Source organism: Pieris rapae, chromosome 4, assembly GCF_905147795.1.
Source record: "Pieris rapae chromosome 4, ilPieRapa1.1, whole genome shotgun sequence".
Lineage (NCBI taxonomy): Eukaryota > Metazoa > Arthropoda > Insecta > Lepidoptera > Pieridae > Pieris > Pieris rapae.
This window is the reverse complement of record NC_059512.1, coordinates 2,062,610-2,079,128: the sequence shown is the minus strand read 5'-3', so window position 1 is coordinate 2,079,128 and position 16,519 is coordinate 2,062,610. Positions and strand designations below refer to the sequence as shown.

General features: G+C 32.6%; 1 protein-coding gene across 3 annotated transcripts; it reads right to left on the bottom strand.

Moving 5' to 3' along the window:
- LOC111001880 (G-protein coupled receptor Mth2-like) lies at positions 1-16,189 on the bottom strand. 3 transcript variants are annotated; one of them, XM_045628085.1, is made up of 8 exons: positions 15,914-16,189; positions 4,090-4,252; positions 2,869-3,069; positions 1,997-2,075; positions 1,488-1,681; positions 890-1,037; positions 494-691; positions 1-260 (listed from the first exon to the last, which is right to left on the bottom strand). In XM_045628085.1, the coding sequence occupies exons 1-8, from the start codon at positions 16,151-16,153 to the stop codon at positions 215-217; spliced, it is 1,269 nt and encodes a 422-aa protein (XP_045484041.1). In that variant the 5' UTR covers positions 16,154-16,189; the 3' UTR covers positions 1-214. The 3 variants fall into 3 exon arrangements, with proteins under 3 accessions (XP_045484041.1, XP_045484040.1, XP_045484042.1); XM_045628084.1 differs by lacking the exon at positions 15,914-16,189 and adding an exon at positions 6,868-7,332; XM_045628086.1 differs by lacking the exons at positions 1-260; positions 494-691; positions 890-1,037; ... (2 more) ...; positions 2,869-3,069; positions 4,090-4,252 and adding exons at positions 11,325-11,456; positions 11,700-11,897; positions 12,089-12,236; ... (2 more) ...; positions 14,177-14,377; positions 15,319-15,481.
- Between the last annotated feature and the right edge of the window lie 330 nt (positions 16,190-16,519).

Here is a 16,519-nt window from a genome sequence, read left to right as displayed (position 1 = left end):
TTAGAAAAAAATACAATCCAATCTTTGAAGAAAACAAACAGCATAGTGATTCAATGTTTTTTTTAATCCATCTGAAATTACACGATATCTTTAGGAGCGGGCCGACGTACGTACTTCGACGTACATCTAACACATTGAAAACCTGTTGAACTCCCATAGTATAAAAAAAAATCATCCGTAATTTTTATGGAGTAAGATATTGTAATCTTGAAGATTAAGTTCGAGACCAATAACTAGTTTTATTAGCGCCTTTGTGTTGCCTGTAACAAAAATAATTATGAAAATATCAATAAAATTTCACTCCTTTAAAGATTTAGTAGTTAAATTTGTTGATGCACTTTTACTATCTTTGGTCATCGACAGACGGCTTATCGACGTCGTCTTGTCTGAGATTGATTACATATTCTTTGTTATGTTAGAAAAATATATTATCTTTCTTATTTATTATAGTTATTCCTTCCTATGGAAACGATAAATATAACGTCCTACATACCATTTTAGCCGCCTGAGTGAATTCCATATTTTTTTCTTGCATACGAGCACGAGAAAGAAGGCGAGGCCAATAAATCCGTTGTATAAATCAACCATGATCCAAAATGGATGCATACGTGAAGGCGGAAAAGCGTGCGCAATTATTTCTAGCACCCACGAAATTCCCAACAGAATAGAAAGTCTTACGTACACCAATAGCCTGCAAAATAAAAATAATATTTTACCGAATATACACTGACGGATGAAAAAGCGAGTTTAGCGTATCCAGGAATGTTCATGTCCCTTATGGGGCATATGAGGGACATATGATTGGGACAAATGGGGAATGTTCAGTTTAATTTCTAATACAAATTAGTTGTTTCGTTTCACAATTGTTACTTCTTTAAGTGGTACTTACAGTTTTTTTAAGGACAATGCAGACTCGTTTAGAATTTTAGTTTCTTTGAAGGTTGCCCATATATTATATGCCGTTATTATAAAGAAATACCAATTTCCTATTAACAATACCATCATAGGCAAATCGAGATAAAGTAGCCTTTCATATCCTGTAAAAATATCAATAATTATTTTCATACTCTATTTATTATTATTATTCTATAAGCTAAAGTTTCACAGGCTGTGTCATGCACAGGCATGTTCTTTATTTCTTTTGTCCGAACCCAATAATCGCTATTACAATCCATCGATTGGTTATTGGCACACCTTTATCAACATTTTGATTAAGATGTCTATCTCAGATGGTCAAAAATGTATTTTTATATGTTATTGGGTTTGGGCGTTTATCTTTTTTGCATTTAGTTTTCGTATTAGAGTAAATCGACGATCTGTTATGTTCGTTTTTTGGGGTTGTTGCTGCTAAAAAATATAAATGAGACACTAATAATACTCGTAAATATCTGTCTTTTGTACTTGTACTGTACATAAACATGCAAGTCTATATAATAATAAAAGAATGTTATAGAAACTTATCGTATGCAATTGTATGTTGGCCTTACCCCCTAAAAAGCATCCATATTTTTCAATATTCGGTAGCATGAACCACGAATAACGCTTTAGTCCTGATTGATCTAACACGTTTAGTAGAATCGTTAAAATCAAAGGCACTCCCCAAGCATAGACAAGATATTTCCTATACCGTCTATTTACAATCTCTCGATTGTCAATCCTCGGTGTTCGTTCGAACATGCGCCTAAAAAAGGATACTTATAGAAACTACGTACTCAGTACCTACCGCCTTATGGCTTTTTGGTGGTATAGTGGCAAAGCAATATATTTTTCAGTTTGGGAGGCATGCAAGGCCGATCCTACTCGGTAAAAAAGTTCTTTAAATTATTTTTGTTATGATCTCGGACGCGACAAAACAAAAAATGCCCAGAAGCAACAATTGGTACAAAATTGGCTCAAGTTAGCGTTAAATTTTTATGTTAATAAAAATAATAATCAAAAGCAATTATGTTCTAAAACATTGGAATACAAAAATAACACATTACGTTTAATATCTTACCGATAATCTCGCCACATCATGAAAGACAAAGCATTCATCCAACAGAAACTCGACAGGAAGAAAAAATAAAAAAGCGAAACTGAAAAAGAACATATTTTAATAAGTAAAGTGTTATTTATTAAGTTTTTTTTTGTATTTTTAATGTATTTATCGATCGATGTAATCGATGCTAAAGCATGGGTCAAGCAAAACAGATAAAGGTAATCCTGGATACATTGAATATACCAATTAAAACCAACTCAACTTTATAATCACGGAATTAAAGCCGAGTCATGCTATAACTTCCTTTTGTGTGTCATTCAAAATCAGATAGAAATACATAGTTGAATCGTTTATTATTACACATAACAATCAAATTTACAGTACAATTTTCTTTACCAACGTAACAAAATAAAAATAATTAAAAAGAAAATTCAAACTAATTTAAAATGTTTGGGTGTCTGATGTATCTTTAACGAAGCTTTTCCTGGATGTGATATATTTGATAAAAAATACTAATCGAAAAGGATTATATGATATTCTTGTAAGTGGCGAATAAACTAATGGAACAAAATCAACCTTAGGTAACGCCTAAGAACAGAATTGGCAGATACAAAGGTTATTTTTTTCTATAGATGAGCCTCCAAGAGGCATACGGATAGGAAGCTCCTCTATTGTTAGGTCCCTCCCCATGGTCACCGATGACGAGAGATTGCCAGAAGGTCCGTAAGTGATTACAGACCTCCTGGGAATCTCTCGCTCATCGTTCATTATTCAGAGAGAACCCCACATCTTTACGTAACCGGAGTTACGGAGCAGGCCCGGAGTAAAGACCGGTCCCGCTTTGCTGAGAACTCTTATACTTAACTAACTTAATTATAACAACTACTTACTTAAACTATAACATAAGCTCGGTAGTAGTATAGCGCCAAGTAATTTCACTATTTTCAAGATAGCCAATGCTAGAAAAGCACCGAAAAGACTGATAACACATGATAAAAGGATTTTGCCTTTCATATTTCGTAATTTTGGTAAAAGAGCATATACCAGAATCGTCAATGAGAGAAACACACAAGATGTCAATAATGCAGTAACTGAAACAAAAATTAACAACTTATATGTTTACTTATTTATTTAATTGCTTATTAGTCAGCTTATTGCTACAGCTACTTATTATAAAAGCCAAAAACATTAACATAAACTCAGTTACAGTTTACCGACCAATACAAAAAAAGTATTTAAATTGTAATTATTATAATATATTCAAAATAAAAGAGAAATAATAAAGTAACTAATGTCTAATAAAGAATTACAGTGTTTTTATCTGATAAATATATATTTGCTGGTAACTTGTGTTATTATCTGAAGCTATACGATACATGACTGAGTAACGTAAATAGTTTTTATCAGACCGACGAATTTGAAATTGCGGTTTGCCTTGTATTGTATGAAATAATGGGACTTATTATATTATATATATATGTATTTGTAAAACAGTGTAGGACTAGTAGACTAATAGACTTTCTGTCTATGTGGGCATTTAAGACTTGCTCGTACGGTGAAGGAATCGAAGGAAGGTGAGGAAACCGGCATGTCTCGTACCCAATAAGGTCAATAGTGTGTATCAGGCAAAGAAAACCTAAAACTTCTGTTGTGTGTTTATAATATTGTATTTTGACATTAACTGTCCGGAAAACGAATATATACAGCAATATGACAAAGCGCGAAGGAAAGGAACAACAATTAAGGATGTTCGGGCAAATGAATGCGGTTTGAAATTATCGTCCAAATGAAATACTCTCGATTTGTTTTGCAAATGGATTAACAAATATCAAAGCCCACTCGATACTTTTATTCTGGTAGAATTCAAGTAATTTAAAATTATTGAGAGACGTAGCGAAGTTATTTTGGTGTTTTTAAATCAATTTCATATACGACGGTGATAGTATTACTAACATTTTTTTTATTTATATAAAATCCTTTTGATTAATTTTAATATTTATCGTTAATCATGCATTTTAGTTATTTTTTTCCATACACCAAAGAAGTGTAACGCGTCTAACGAGTCTAACGCGTGTACATAAGTACATGCACTCTTTTTTTGAAATACTTACTATTTATGTATGATTCTTCTACATTATTTACTAGCTTCGTCTTAGTTTCTGTTCCATCATTTATTAACCAAAAGCCAATTCCAGTAGAGTTGCCATTTTCTTTATAGTCTAGACAAAAGCTTGATGGCTCTTTGAAGTCATCGTAGTTATATATGAAGCCATTCTGAAAAAAAATATCGACCGGCGATCTTGAATTGTTTCTAGTTATAGATAATTAAACTAATGATGTATAGTTGTATTAGTAATCACTTTTGACAAACTGTTGCTATACTAATTTCGATAACGAGCCAAATTGTTTGAAACTTTCCAGGCAATAGTAAGCCTTTTTTTGCTGATGTTTGTTTTCTGCCTTTATTTTAAAAAGCGTTAATTGGCATTAAATATATATATATATATATATATATATACCTCCATGTTTGTTCTTATCATACCGATACCTCCTAAGTACGTAAGAACCTGAGTCAACTAACAAATTTAGATATTTGGGTTTTTTTATATAAACGTACATAATTAACCATGATCTTCACGTTAGTGCAAATTTTTTTTTAAAAAGAACTATAGTTACCGAGATAATTTCACGTATACTAAATCAATTTCAACATCTGTTACTCATAAATCTAGTCACTCATAATCATACATTGTATACTGATCCAAATAACATTGTATCAGTGTTCGCGGGGCGTGAGAAGGGACGCATTGATACAAGTTTATTTTGGCTCAGTATACGATGAATGACAGCCAGGGCGCATGCAACTTAAGTTAATATGCTCCTTTCATAAGTTTCTTCCAAGCAGTCAAGAAGATAATATTGAGACTACAAAAATATCGGTTTGCAAAACTATGTACTTGGGAAGTCTTCTAAAGCGACTACCGTGAGACAGTATCGAGATATATCAGTTAATACAAATATCAATATATGTTTTCATAAACCCAAAAAAGGTGTTTGTGAACAATGTCACATTTATGAAAATAACAAGCAAGTTACCCAGACAGATAAATAAAAGCATGAAGAGCATTTAAAAGAAAAAGAGGAAGCTAGAAAACATAAGATACAGCAGCTTTTGATCATCAAAAGTGTCTTAATGTACCTCACGGGAACGTTAGTACTTTTTATTATAAACGGAAACTTATCTTCTCATGATATTCAGTCTGGGATCTCGACAAGGTTATTGTTTTTCATGGCATCAACAGAAAGCAAAGAGATGTGCAAATGATATTTCTATATGTGTTTTTAAGTTTATAGAAGATACGGTGGGTGAAGGTGTCAAAGAGGTAATCTTTTCGGTTTCGGTCAGACAACCGTGGAAGCCAATATAGAAATAGGATTGTTTTCTTAATGTATCTGTTAGCTACTTCGCAGTTCTGTATATATATTAGCCATCGCTTTCTAATAGTGGGTCACACTCAAAATGAAGGCGATAGTATACATGCTTTAATTGAAAGACAGACAAAAGATAAAATGCTTTATACGCCTTATCAATGGTATACAGCTTTTAGATTTGCTATATCCGACGAAAAACCATACAAAGTTATTGAAGTGTCTCAGGATTTAATAAAAGACTTTAAATCAAAGTAAGGACTTATAAACAACTGGACAACTACTAATGATGGATCTAAAATGCCTTGAAACAAAGTCACGGAAGTAGTTGTTAAAGCAGAAAATCCATTTAGGATATTTTATAAAACGAGTTACCAAGATGATGCTTACAAGTAGATAAATTGTGTAAAAAAACCTAAAGCTACACCAAATCGAAGAGAGTTGAATTTTAACATAGATAATATTTCTTAGGCTTATCAGACCCATTCCTATTTACCAAAATAAGTACAAACACTTCATGGATCTTTGTAAGACACTGGTGATTCCTAAGGAGTATCATTTGTTTTTTTTAATAATTTGATTTCAAAAAACTGTAATGGAGCAGATACATTGATAATTTGTTTTAGTTGCATTGTTAAACTTGTAGCGTTTAGTAAGGCTAAATAATATTAACAAAAAGGTTAAAAATTAAATAGTTATAACTAAAAATACATTATAATTCTTAAAAATGCGTTGTTTTTGTTAATGAGTCTACTTCTTCCTAGCTTTTATTAATTTCGTAAGGTATTAGAAATAAAATTAGTAATTAAAAAGCCTCGATTAATTATATTAGTCCAGTATACGTTGAGGTTTAAAATTCTAACATAGCTAATTACTTTCCTAGTATAATGAGTCAAGTGATGTAATTTCTATATTTTATTATTAAGTGAGACAAAAAACCCCGAAACGAACCAAAAGTAAGATGATAATAATTAAATGATAATCATATTCCATAATATGTTGGTGTAAACTATAGATTTTGATGTACAACGTACATGAATATAACTGGTAGTTAAACCATTTTACTATTGAGTCCCGCCCGTGTATACTAAGTCATGTACATAAAATAGCATTTAAGAACAAAAATCAGCAAACTCATGTTATACCAAAGGAAGAGCTTTCAGTCTTTATTATAAAAACATTAAATTTATTCTGAATTAGTTTGATTTCACAAAAATATAAACGATTTGCCTTAAAATGGCTCTCCTGTAAAATTACTAAAATGTCAGTTGACTCATTATACTTAGGAGGTATCGATACAATAAGACATTCTTGTTTATGTTTCATTTCATTTACTAAATGCTACTTTACTAGCCCAAAAAGAGCAGCCTATATATACCCATCTTAGTGGGTGCGTTGCCTGCATATGATTTTGATCGGAAATGAAAATCTCGATTTTAAAATTAAGCGTTATTACTTACAAGATACAAATCAGCATTAGTTATTTCTTTTCCAGGAGTAATGGACGCATTAGCAACCACACGAAATATATTGTCAAATTTCTGTTCAACTTGAAACTTCACATCGTCAATTCTCATATCGTAAACTGGTACATCCGAGAAATTGTTATTTCCAATAGTATTTATAACACAAGTAGTTTTCATATGAAAGTTTTCCGGACAACACTTTGTTAATAAAATTTCATTTTCACCTAATACCATTGCACAAAACAATAAAACAATTCGTGTTCCCCGTAACATATTTGAAACGATTATGAATAATTGGGATTCGTCACTCGAAACGGTTTTTCCTGCATAGCTTGTTTTTGTCACGTAACTATGATTTTATAATTAAATGTCTAACTACAATATTCAAAATGGAAAACTTATGTATGTATGTATATATTTATTCGTAAAAAGATACACTTTCAATTCAACCATACTCTGCAAAACTTACGCAGATACGCAGTTTGACTGCAGGTAACTCGCTTTATATAAACATAGCTTATAAATTATTAAATAAGGTTACATTAACACAAATAAATTACGTAAACGTTACAAGAATTTAACAGTTGTTTTTTTAATAAACTTTTAAGTTTAGCAATTTTAGGCTCACATCTTACGTTCTCGGATAAACTATTGAGTTAGTATGGAACTCGTTCTTTCATTGTTCTATCAGCATTGTAATTTTGTACCATGGGTGTTTTAAATTTACGTTTGGACATTGACCTTGTGCAAGTTTACTCGCACGCTCCTGTTTACTATAATTGTTTACAAGTAGAAGATATTTGTGTTTCAGGCTAGCCGGTAAAATTTTACATATTTTATATATGTAGTTTAGAGTATTCCCTTTACATCTTATCTTTGTCTTTTTATTTACGTAATTTTAGAAATCTTGTGAATCAGTAATTCTATTTTTTCTGTGTGTTATAAATGTAAATCCATAGCAATCAAGAACGGATCTATTATGGAATCCACTAGTTCAAACATAAACATTTTAGTATTGGCAATGGGTCTTTCTACACACGTATTCTATGTGGGAATCCCAGGAAAAAGAATAATTTACTCCTAGGTAAGTCATAAAAAGCGTTCAGGTGTGAAACGAAGGACGTAAATAAATTTCTTAGAAGACTATTATTGATTTTTCACGGCTTTTATACCTCCCAATCCCATGGAAACGAGGAGTAAGATTAGAGTTTGAATTAAAACCAATGGAAGGAATTTGGACCTAAGGTTGTACCTATGATCAACATTTCATGTCAACATTTCCTCGCAGTATTTATGTAATGAATTAATGTAATTTAATGAATATTAAAGGCTGTTTGCAGGCAGCCATGCGTAACCCGATTATGCATGAATACATTGTATGCGGTGGATACGTTGGGATTTTTGATAATACTTACTATATGGAAAATATGACAGACAACTGTATAAAATCGCCTTTATCTGCGTGCGTTTGAAGGTATCTTAGCAAAGCAATAATGTATTAAAAGTAATTTTTAGTCCTAAGTTTGTGCCTCGGAATACTCCCGCTGTGCGCCAATCGACTTAAATGAATGCAATTTATCTGCAAAGGAGAACTTTACGAGGAATCAAGGATTGCACCTATCGAAAAATCTAGCATATTGTAGAATATAACTTCTTCTATATACATAAGCGCCTATTAATATGAGGAATAATAGTAACTGTTTATTTAAGATGATTTTTTATGTGTGACCATTATTATCAAATGAAAAAAGATTATATAGTGATTTGACATTTATGTGACGATTATTTTTATTTGGAAGAGGTAAGCTTTGTTATTGATTAGGCGTGCAAAGAATATTCCGTTAATATTCGGTATTCGGCATATTCGGCTGCTACATACATTAAAAATATATTTAGTCATAGAGAAATAATTGGTAAATAACGTATATATTCATTTCTGTTATAATCATTCAGACTCAACCGACGGCAGACCAAAGAGTAAATTAATGTTCAGAGATACATACTAAAATGTCCATCACTACTGATGATTTACTACGACGTAAACTAAAAAAAACTTTAAAATACAATAATGATTACATAAAATTGTAACAAGGAGAGTCTGCTGAATTATTCCTTATTATTGAGAGTACGCGAAAATATTTTCGCGTGAATGAACATTCGCTGGAACGGTGAAAACATCGTGAGGAAACAAGTCAACTTGCCTTAGACCCAAAAAGCAACGACGAGTGTCAGGCACAGGACGCTGATCACCTACTTGTCTTTTAGATTGACAAAATATCATTTAACAGATACAAAGTTCAAAGGCCGAGACCTAAAAAGGCCAGTGATTTATTTAATTATTTTTTGAAGACCCTATTAACTAGTAACCTACAGATCATCGAAGCAGTGATGGTTATTATCTAAATCTGATGTACTTTTATGAAATACTAGCTGCTTTCGCGAACTTCGTTTCTCCTTAATGCCTAGCCTACCTTTTTAGTACATGCCAACATGGAACATTTTGCTATGCTACCCCCTTTTTTATTTTTTGGTTGATTTTTTACACCTTGTGTCCGAAAAACCCTAATATCTTACGGAATCCTATTTTTGTTCAAAATTAAATATAGCCTATATTACTCGTGGATAATGAAGCTTTCGAATGGTGAAAGAATTTTGCATAAAAAATTTGTGACAAACGTGACAGCGAAAAAGTGACAGCATCAAAAAAAATATTTTTCAGAATTTATAAATATACTAGCGGATCCGACAGACGTTGTCCTGTCTATACGTCTTTAATTTGAAAATTTCAAACTTTTTTAATAAGCTAAAACATTCTGGACCATTTTGATGAAAATTATTATTCAAATGTTATGACAATATCTAACGATCCAGCACATGGTCTACAATAACACAATGATAACAAAACTTTTTTTTAATTTGATCGCAGCGCTAACTGTCGGGACAGACTAAAATTAAAATTCGAATATTATTTAAAATTTGACAGTGCGATGGTAGCGCCATCTGTCGGATCCAATGTAAAACATTCCAAAATCAACAACTACTAATTAATTAAAAAAAACATTGTCCAGCGGACAAAATTGTGAATCTAAACCATTCTCGAATCTCCACGAACACACACAAAAAATTTCATCAAAATTGGTCCAGTCGTTTAGGAGGAGTTCAGTCACATACACACGCACACAAGAAATATATATATTAAGATTTTAATGAAATAAAATTGAATAAGTAACAAATAAATGAAATATAATGCATGGAAATAAACAAAATCCAACAAAAAACTTATATAAGTAAACTTTGAGGTGGGGAAAAATACGAGTGAAACAATTGAAGAATTTAATAATGAACTCTCCTGTTTTCTCTGTGCTTTTGCATATACTTGTGCTAGTGCTTCTGCTTTTGTTTGTGATTGTACTCCGGTTTATGCATATGTTTTTGCTCCTGCTTGGCTCCTGCAAGGCCTCAACATTCACACTACCAAAAACACATAGGAAATGTATTTCTTAAAACTTTTCAACTTCTAAAATCCATCCCACTATTGCGAGTGCGCCAACTAATGTAGCTAGCGAATAGCCTGACGTGTTGCTAAAAATACGCTGCTCATAAATGTCCCTGTGGCAGTGATGTCGACAAATTAGGACATCCCGGACAATCATACCAAAAAGATGCTGGCCGCTTCTCGAGACATACTGCACTCAACGATATCAAACGTTATCCAACGATATCCCTTGCCACCGTCAACGTGCCAAGTCTACTTTAGCCGACTGGAATTGCACGAGACAATGGCCCGAGAAAGGACGGTATGAGTTTCATTCTATGGAAGATGGGCCAGGTTTGCCACCTGTTTAGACACACTGGCCCCTACCCATCATCTTGGAACAACAACAGGGCTGGTACGCCACGTGATGCGGCTGAAAAAGCTAAAGCCTGCAAATACAGGGATCTAGGCTCTGAATATGATTTTGCCCCATTCGGTGGCGAGACCCTTGGTCCGTGTGATCCTAGCGCTATAAGGCTTTTTAGGGAAGTATCAAAAAGGTTAGTCGACATCACAGGAGAACGAAGAGCTGGCAGCTATCTCGCACAAAGAATTAGACTATCTATTCAAAGGGGGAACGCTGCCACAGTATCTTCGGAACCTTGCCTAAAGGTTGCCTTTTAATAATATATTTTAATTATTCAATTTTAAGGCTAGTTATTACGTATATTAGAATTACTATAATATGTACAATTTGTTCAAATAAATGTTTTACAAGATAATCAAAATTACAAGATAAAAAGTGAAGTTCAAAGTGCTGCTGTATTTTTTGTTAAAATTTTCTTTGTAAAAAAAAAATTAATGTTAATCAATGTTGAAGACCTGTTGAACTCCCGTTCTAATAATAATAAACCTTTATTCTTCCACATCCTATTTACATACATTATTATAGATATGAATACAATTTTAACTAAGATGTCCGGTAGGCCCATAGTATAAAAAAGATCTTCCGTTTCGTTCTTTCCGTTTTTATGGAGTAAAATATTGTATACTTGAAGATTAAGTTCAAGACGAGTAAAAACTAGTTTTATTATCGCCTTTTTGTTGCCTGGAACAAAAATAATTATAAAAATATCAATAAAATTTCAGTCCTATAAAGATTTAGTAGTTAAATTTGCTGATGAAATTTTACTATCTTTGGTCATCGACAAACGGCTTATCGACGTCGTTTTGTCTGAGATTGATTATAACATATTCTTAGTTATGTTAGAAAAATATATTATTATATAGTCAATTACATAAATGACGTTATTCCTTCCGATGGACACGATAAATATAACGTCCTACATACCCTCTTAGCCGCTTGAGTGAATTCCAAGTTTTTTTCTTGCATACGAGCACTAAAAAGAAGGCGACGCCAATAAATCCGTTGTATAAATCAACCATGATCCAAAATGGATGCATACGTGAAGGCGAAAAAACGTGCGCAATTATTTCTAGCACCCACGAAATTCCCAACAGAATAGATAGTTTTACGTACACCAATAGCCTGCAAAATAAAAAATAATATTTTACCGAATATATTCTGACGGGTTAAAAAGCGAGTTTAGCGTATCCAGGAATGTTCATGGCCCATATGGGGCATACGAGGAATGAGGGACATATGATTGGGAGAAATGGGGAATGTTCAGTTTAATTTCCAATCCAAATTAGTTGTTTCGTTTCAAAATAGTTACTTACAGTTTTTTTAAAGACAATGCAGACTCGTTTAGAATTTTAGTTTCTTTGAAGGTTGCCCATATATTATATGCCGTTATTATAAAGAAATACCAATTTCCTATTAACAATAACATCAAAAGCATATCGAGATAAACTAGCCTTTCATATCCTGTAAAAATATCAATAATTATTTTCATACTCTATTTATTATTATTATTCTATAAGCTAAAGTTTCACAGGCTGTGTCATGCACAGGCATGTTCTTTATTTCTTTTGTCCGAACCCAATAATCGCTATTACAATCCATCGATTGGTTATTGGCACACCTTTATCAACATTTTGATTAAGATGTCTATCTCAGATGGTCAAAAATGTATTTTTATATGTTATTGGGTTTGGGCGTTTATCTTTTTTGCATTTAGTTTTCGTATTAGAGTAAATCGACGATCTGTTATGTTCGTTTTTTGGGGTTGTTGCTGCTAAAAAATATAAATGAGACACTAATAATACTCGTAAATATCTGTCTTTTGTACTTGTACTGTACATGAACATGCAAGTCTATATAATAATAAAAGAATGTTATAGAAACTTATCGTATGCAATTGTATGTTGGCCTTACCCCCTAAAAAGCATCCATATTTTTCAATATTCGGTACCATGAACCACGAAAAACGCTTTAGTCCTGATTGATCTAACACGTTTAGTAGAATCGTTAAAATCAAAGGCACTCCCCAAGCATAGACAAGATATTTCCTATACCGTCTATTTACAATCTCTCGATTGTCAATCCTCGGTGTTCGTTCGAACATGCGCCTAAAAAAGGATACTTATAGAAACTACGTACTCAGTACCTACCGCCTTGTGGCTTTTTGGTGGTATAGTGGCAAAGCAATATATTTTTCAGTTTGGGAGGCATGCAAGGCCGATCCTACTCGGTAAAAAAGTTCTTTAAATTATTTTTGTTATGATCTCGGACGCGACAAAACAAAAAATGCCCAGAAGCAACAATTGGTACAAAATTAGCTCAAGTTAGCGTTAAATTTTTATGTTATAAATCAAAAGCAATTATGTTCTAAAACATTGGAATACAAAAATAACACATTACATTTAATATCTTACCGATAATCTCGCCACATCATGAAAGACAAAGCATTCATCCAACAGAAACTCGACAGGAAGAAAAAATAAAAAAGCGAAACTGAAAAAGAACATATTTTAATAAGTAAAGTGTTATTTATTAAGTTTTTTTTTTGTATTTTTAATGTATTTATCGATCGATGTAATCGATGCTAAAGCATGGGTCAAGCAAAATAGATAAAGGTAATCGTGGATACAGAATATACCAATTAAAACCAACTCAACTTTTTAATCACGGAATTAAAGCCGAGTCATGCTATAACTTCCTTCTGTGTGTCATTCAAAAGCCGATAGAAATACATAGTTGAATCGTTTATTAGTAAAATATACGGTAAAATTTTCTTTACCAACATAACAAAATAAAAATAATCAAAAATAAAATTTAAACTAATTTTAAAAGCTTGGCTCTGTGGTACATCTTTTACGCAGTACTTCCTGGCTGTGTAATATTTGATAAAAATACTAATCGGAAAGGAAATGTGGCCAATGAACTCATGATACAAAATCAATACTTTACAAGGCTGAGAGTGGACCCTTAGGTAACGCCTAAGAAGAGAATTGGCAGGGGTAGGAAGCTCATCTATTGTTAGGTCCCTCATGGCCACCGACATTGCCAGAAGGTCCATAAGTTAGCCCGACCTTTTACGATGCAAAGAGACCTCACATCTCTACGTTACGCCGAGGTATCAACATACTTATAACGTAACTGTACTCCATGTATGCTTTATATAGGACCAATTCTTAAAAGGCCGGCAATGCACTCGCGAGCCTTCTGGCATTGAGAGTGTCCATGGGCGGCGGTATCACTTTACATCAGGTGAGCCTCCTGCCCGTTTGCCCCCTGTTCTATAAAAAAAAAGTAGTGGCCCGAAGTAAATTACCGTCTCGCCTTGCTGAGTACTCTTAGCTAATATTGGATAAGCCTATTATTAATATACTTATTATGGCAACATACAACAAACAACTACTTACTCAAAATGTAGCATAAGCTCGGTGGTTGTGCACTACCACTTACATCCACTATTTTTATGGTAGCCAATGCTAGAAAAGCACCAAGCAGACTGATAACACATGATAAAATAATTTTGCCTTTCATATTTCGTAATTTTGGTAAAAGAGCATATACCAGAATCGTCAATGAGAGAAACACACAAGATGTCAATAATGCAGTAACTGAAACAAAAATTAACAACTTAATTGTTGACTTTTTCATTTAATTGATTATTCTAGCTTATTATACAGCTACTTATTATAAAAGCCAAAAACATAAACCCAGTTACCTAACAATCTTTACCGACCAAAACAAAAAAAAATTAAATTGTAATCATTATAATATATTCAATATAAAAGAGGAATAATAAAGTATATGCTTTTTATATGTTACTTATATTATATTTGTGTTTATTTAATTTGTGTTATTATCTGAAGCTATACGATACATGACTGTGTTACGTAAATAGTTTTTATCTGACCGACGAATTTAAAATTGAGGTTTGCCTTGTATTTACACTACTTACATTGTATATATGTTTTTGTATAACAGTGTAGGCCTAGTAGACTAAAAGACTTTATGTCTATTTGGGCATTTAAGACTTGCTCGAAGGAAGCTAAAGCAACTGGCAGGTTTCCTTCGATTCCTTCACCGTACGGGCAAGTCTTAAATGACAAAGACATGATGTCTATGTCTACTAGGCCTACACTGTTATACATACACATATATGTCTCGGACCACATTTGTCAATGGTGTGTGTCAGGCAAAGAAAACCTAAAACTTGTGTTTTGTGTTTATAATATTTTATTTTGACATTAACTGTCCGGAAAACTAATTTATACAGCAATATTACAAAGCGTGAAGGAAAGGAACAACAATTAAGGATGTTCGAGCGAATGAATGCGGTTTGAAATTATCATCCAAATGAAATACGGTGCTCTCGATTTGTTTTGCAAATGGATTTACAAATATAAAAGCTACTCGAGACTTTTATTCTGGTAGAATTCAAGTAATTTAAAATTAGAGACGTAGCACAATATGTCGCACCAACTCACATCAAATTAGCAGTTTTATTAGATTATTTTGTGTCGTTTTTTAAATGGATTAAAGCCGAAATACTTACTATTTATGTATGATTGTTCTATATTATTTACTTGCATCCGCTCATTTTGTGTTCCATCGTTTATTAACCAAAAGCCAAATCCAGTAGAGTTGCCATTTTCTTTATAGTCTAGACAAAAACTCGATGGCTCTTTCATTTCATGGATCGTAAATATGAAGCCATTCTGAAAAGAAATATCGACCGGCGATCTTGAATTGTTTCTAGTTATAGATAATTAACTAATGGTTAATAGTTGTATTGGTAATCACTTTTGACGAACTGTTTCTACACAAATTTGGATAACAACCCGAATTGTTACTTTAAATTTGTTTTGAATTGAATTAACTTTCCAGGCAATAGTAAGCATTTTTGCTTATATTTGTTTTCTGCCTTTATTTTTAAAAAGCGTTAATCGGCATTAAATATACCTCCATCTTGGTTATTATCATACAATAAGACAAATATTCCTGTATATGTTTCATTTCATTTATTAAATACTACTTTACTAAGCCCAAAAAGGGCACCAATATACACCCATTTTAGTGGGTGTGTTTGCCTGCATTTGATTTTGATCGGAAATCAAATCTCGGTTTTAAAATTAAGCGTTATTACTTACAAAATACAAATCAGCATTAATTATTTCTTTTCCAGGAGTAATGGACGCATTAGCAACCACACGAAATAGATTGTCAAATTTCTGTTTAACTTGAAACTTCACACCGTCATTGCTCATACTGTAAACTGGTACATCCGAGAAATTTTTATTTCCAATAGTATTTATAACACAAGTAGTTTTCATATGAAAGTTTTTCGGACAACACTTTGTCAATAAAATTTCATTTTCACCCAATACCATTGCACAAAACAATAAAACAATTCGTGTTCCCCGTAACATATTTGAAACGATTATGAATAATTGGGATTTGTCAATCAATATTCAAGCAATGTCAAGTACAACAGTTTTTCCTGCGTAGCTTGTATTAGTCATGTAACTATAATTTTATAATTAAACGCGTAGCAACAATGTTCAAAATGGGATCGTTTTTGGGCTTTTTAGGACTGTATTAGGGTAAAGCAGGAGGCTCATCTAATGTTTAATGGTACCGCCGCCCATAAATACTTACACCAAAAGGCTCACAAGTGCGTTGTTGGCCCTTCAGGAATTGGTTCACTCTTATCCTGAATTAACTTAATTGGTTCGGAAAGATACTGCTGATTCCAC

Excerpts from the sequence above, each read along its gene's own strand:
- LOC111001880 (XM_045628084.1), bottom strand. The coding sequence starts at position 7,146 with ATGTTACGGGGAACACGAATTGTTTTATTGTTTTGTGCAATGGTATTA. Across the intron at positions 2,076-2,868 it reads GAGCTTATGTTATAGTTTAA|TTTCGCTTTTTTATTTTTTC; the intron begins GTAAGTAGTTGT and ends GTTCTTTTTCAG. Across the intron at positions 692-889 it reads GCATTGTCCTTAAAAAAACT|GCTATTGGTGTACGTAAGAC; the intron begins GTAAGTACCACT and ends TTTATTTTGCAG.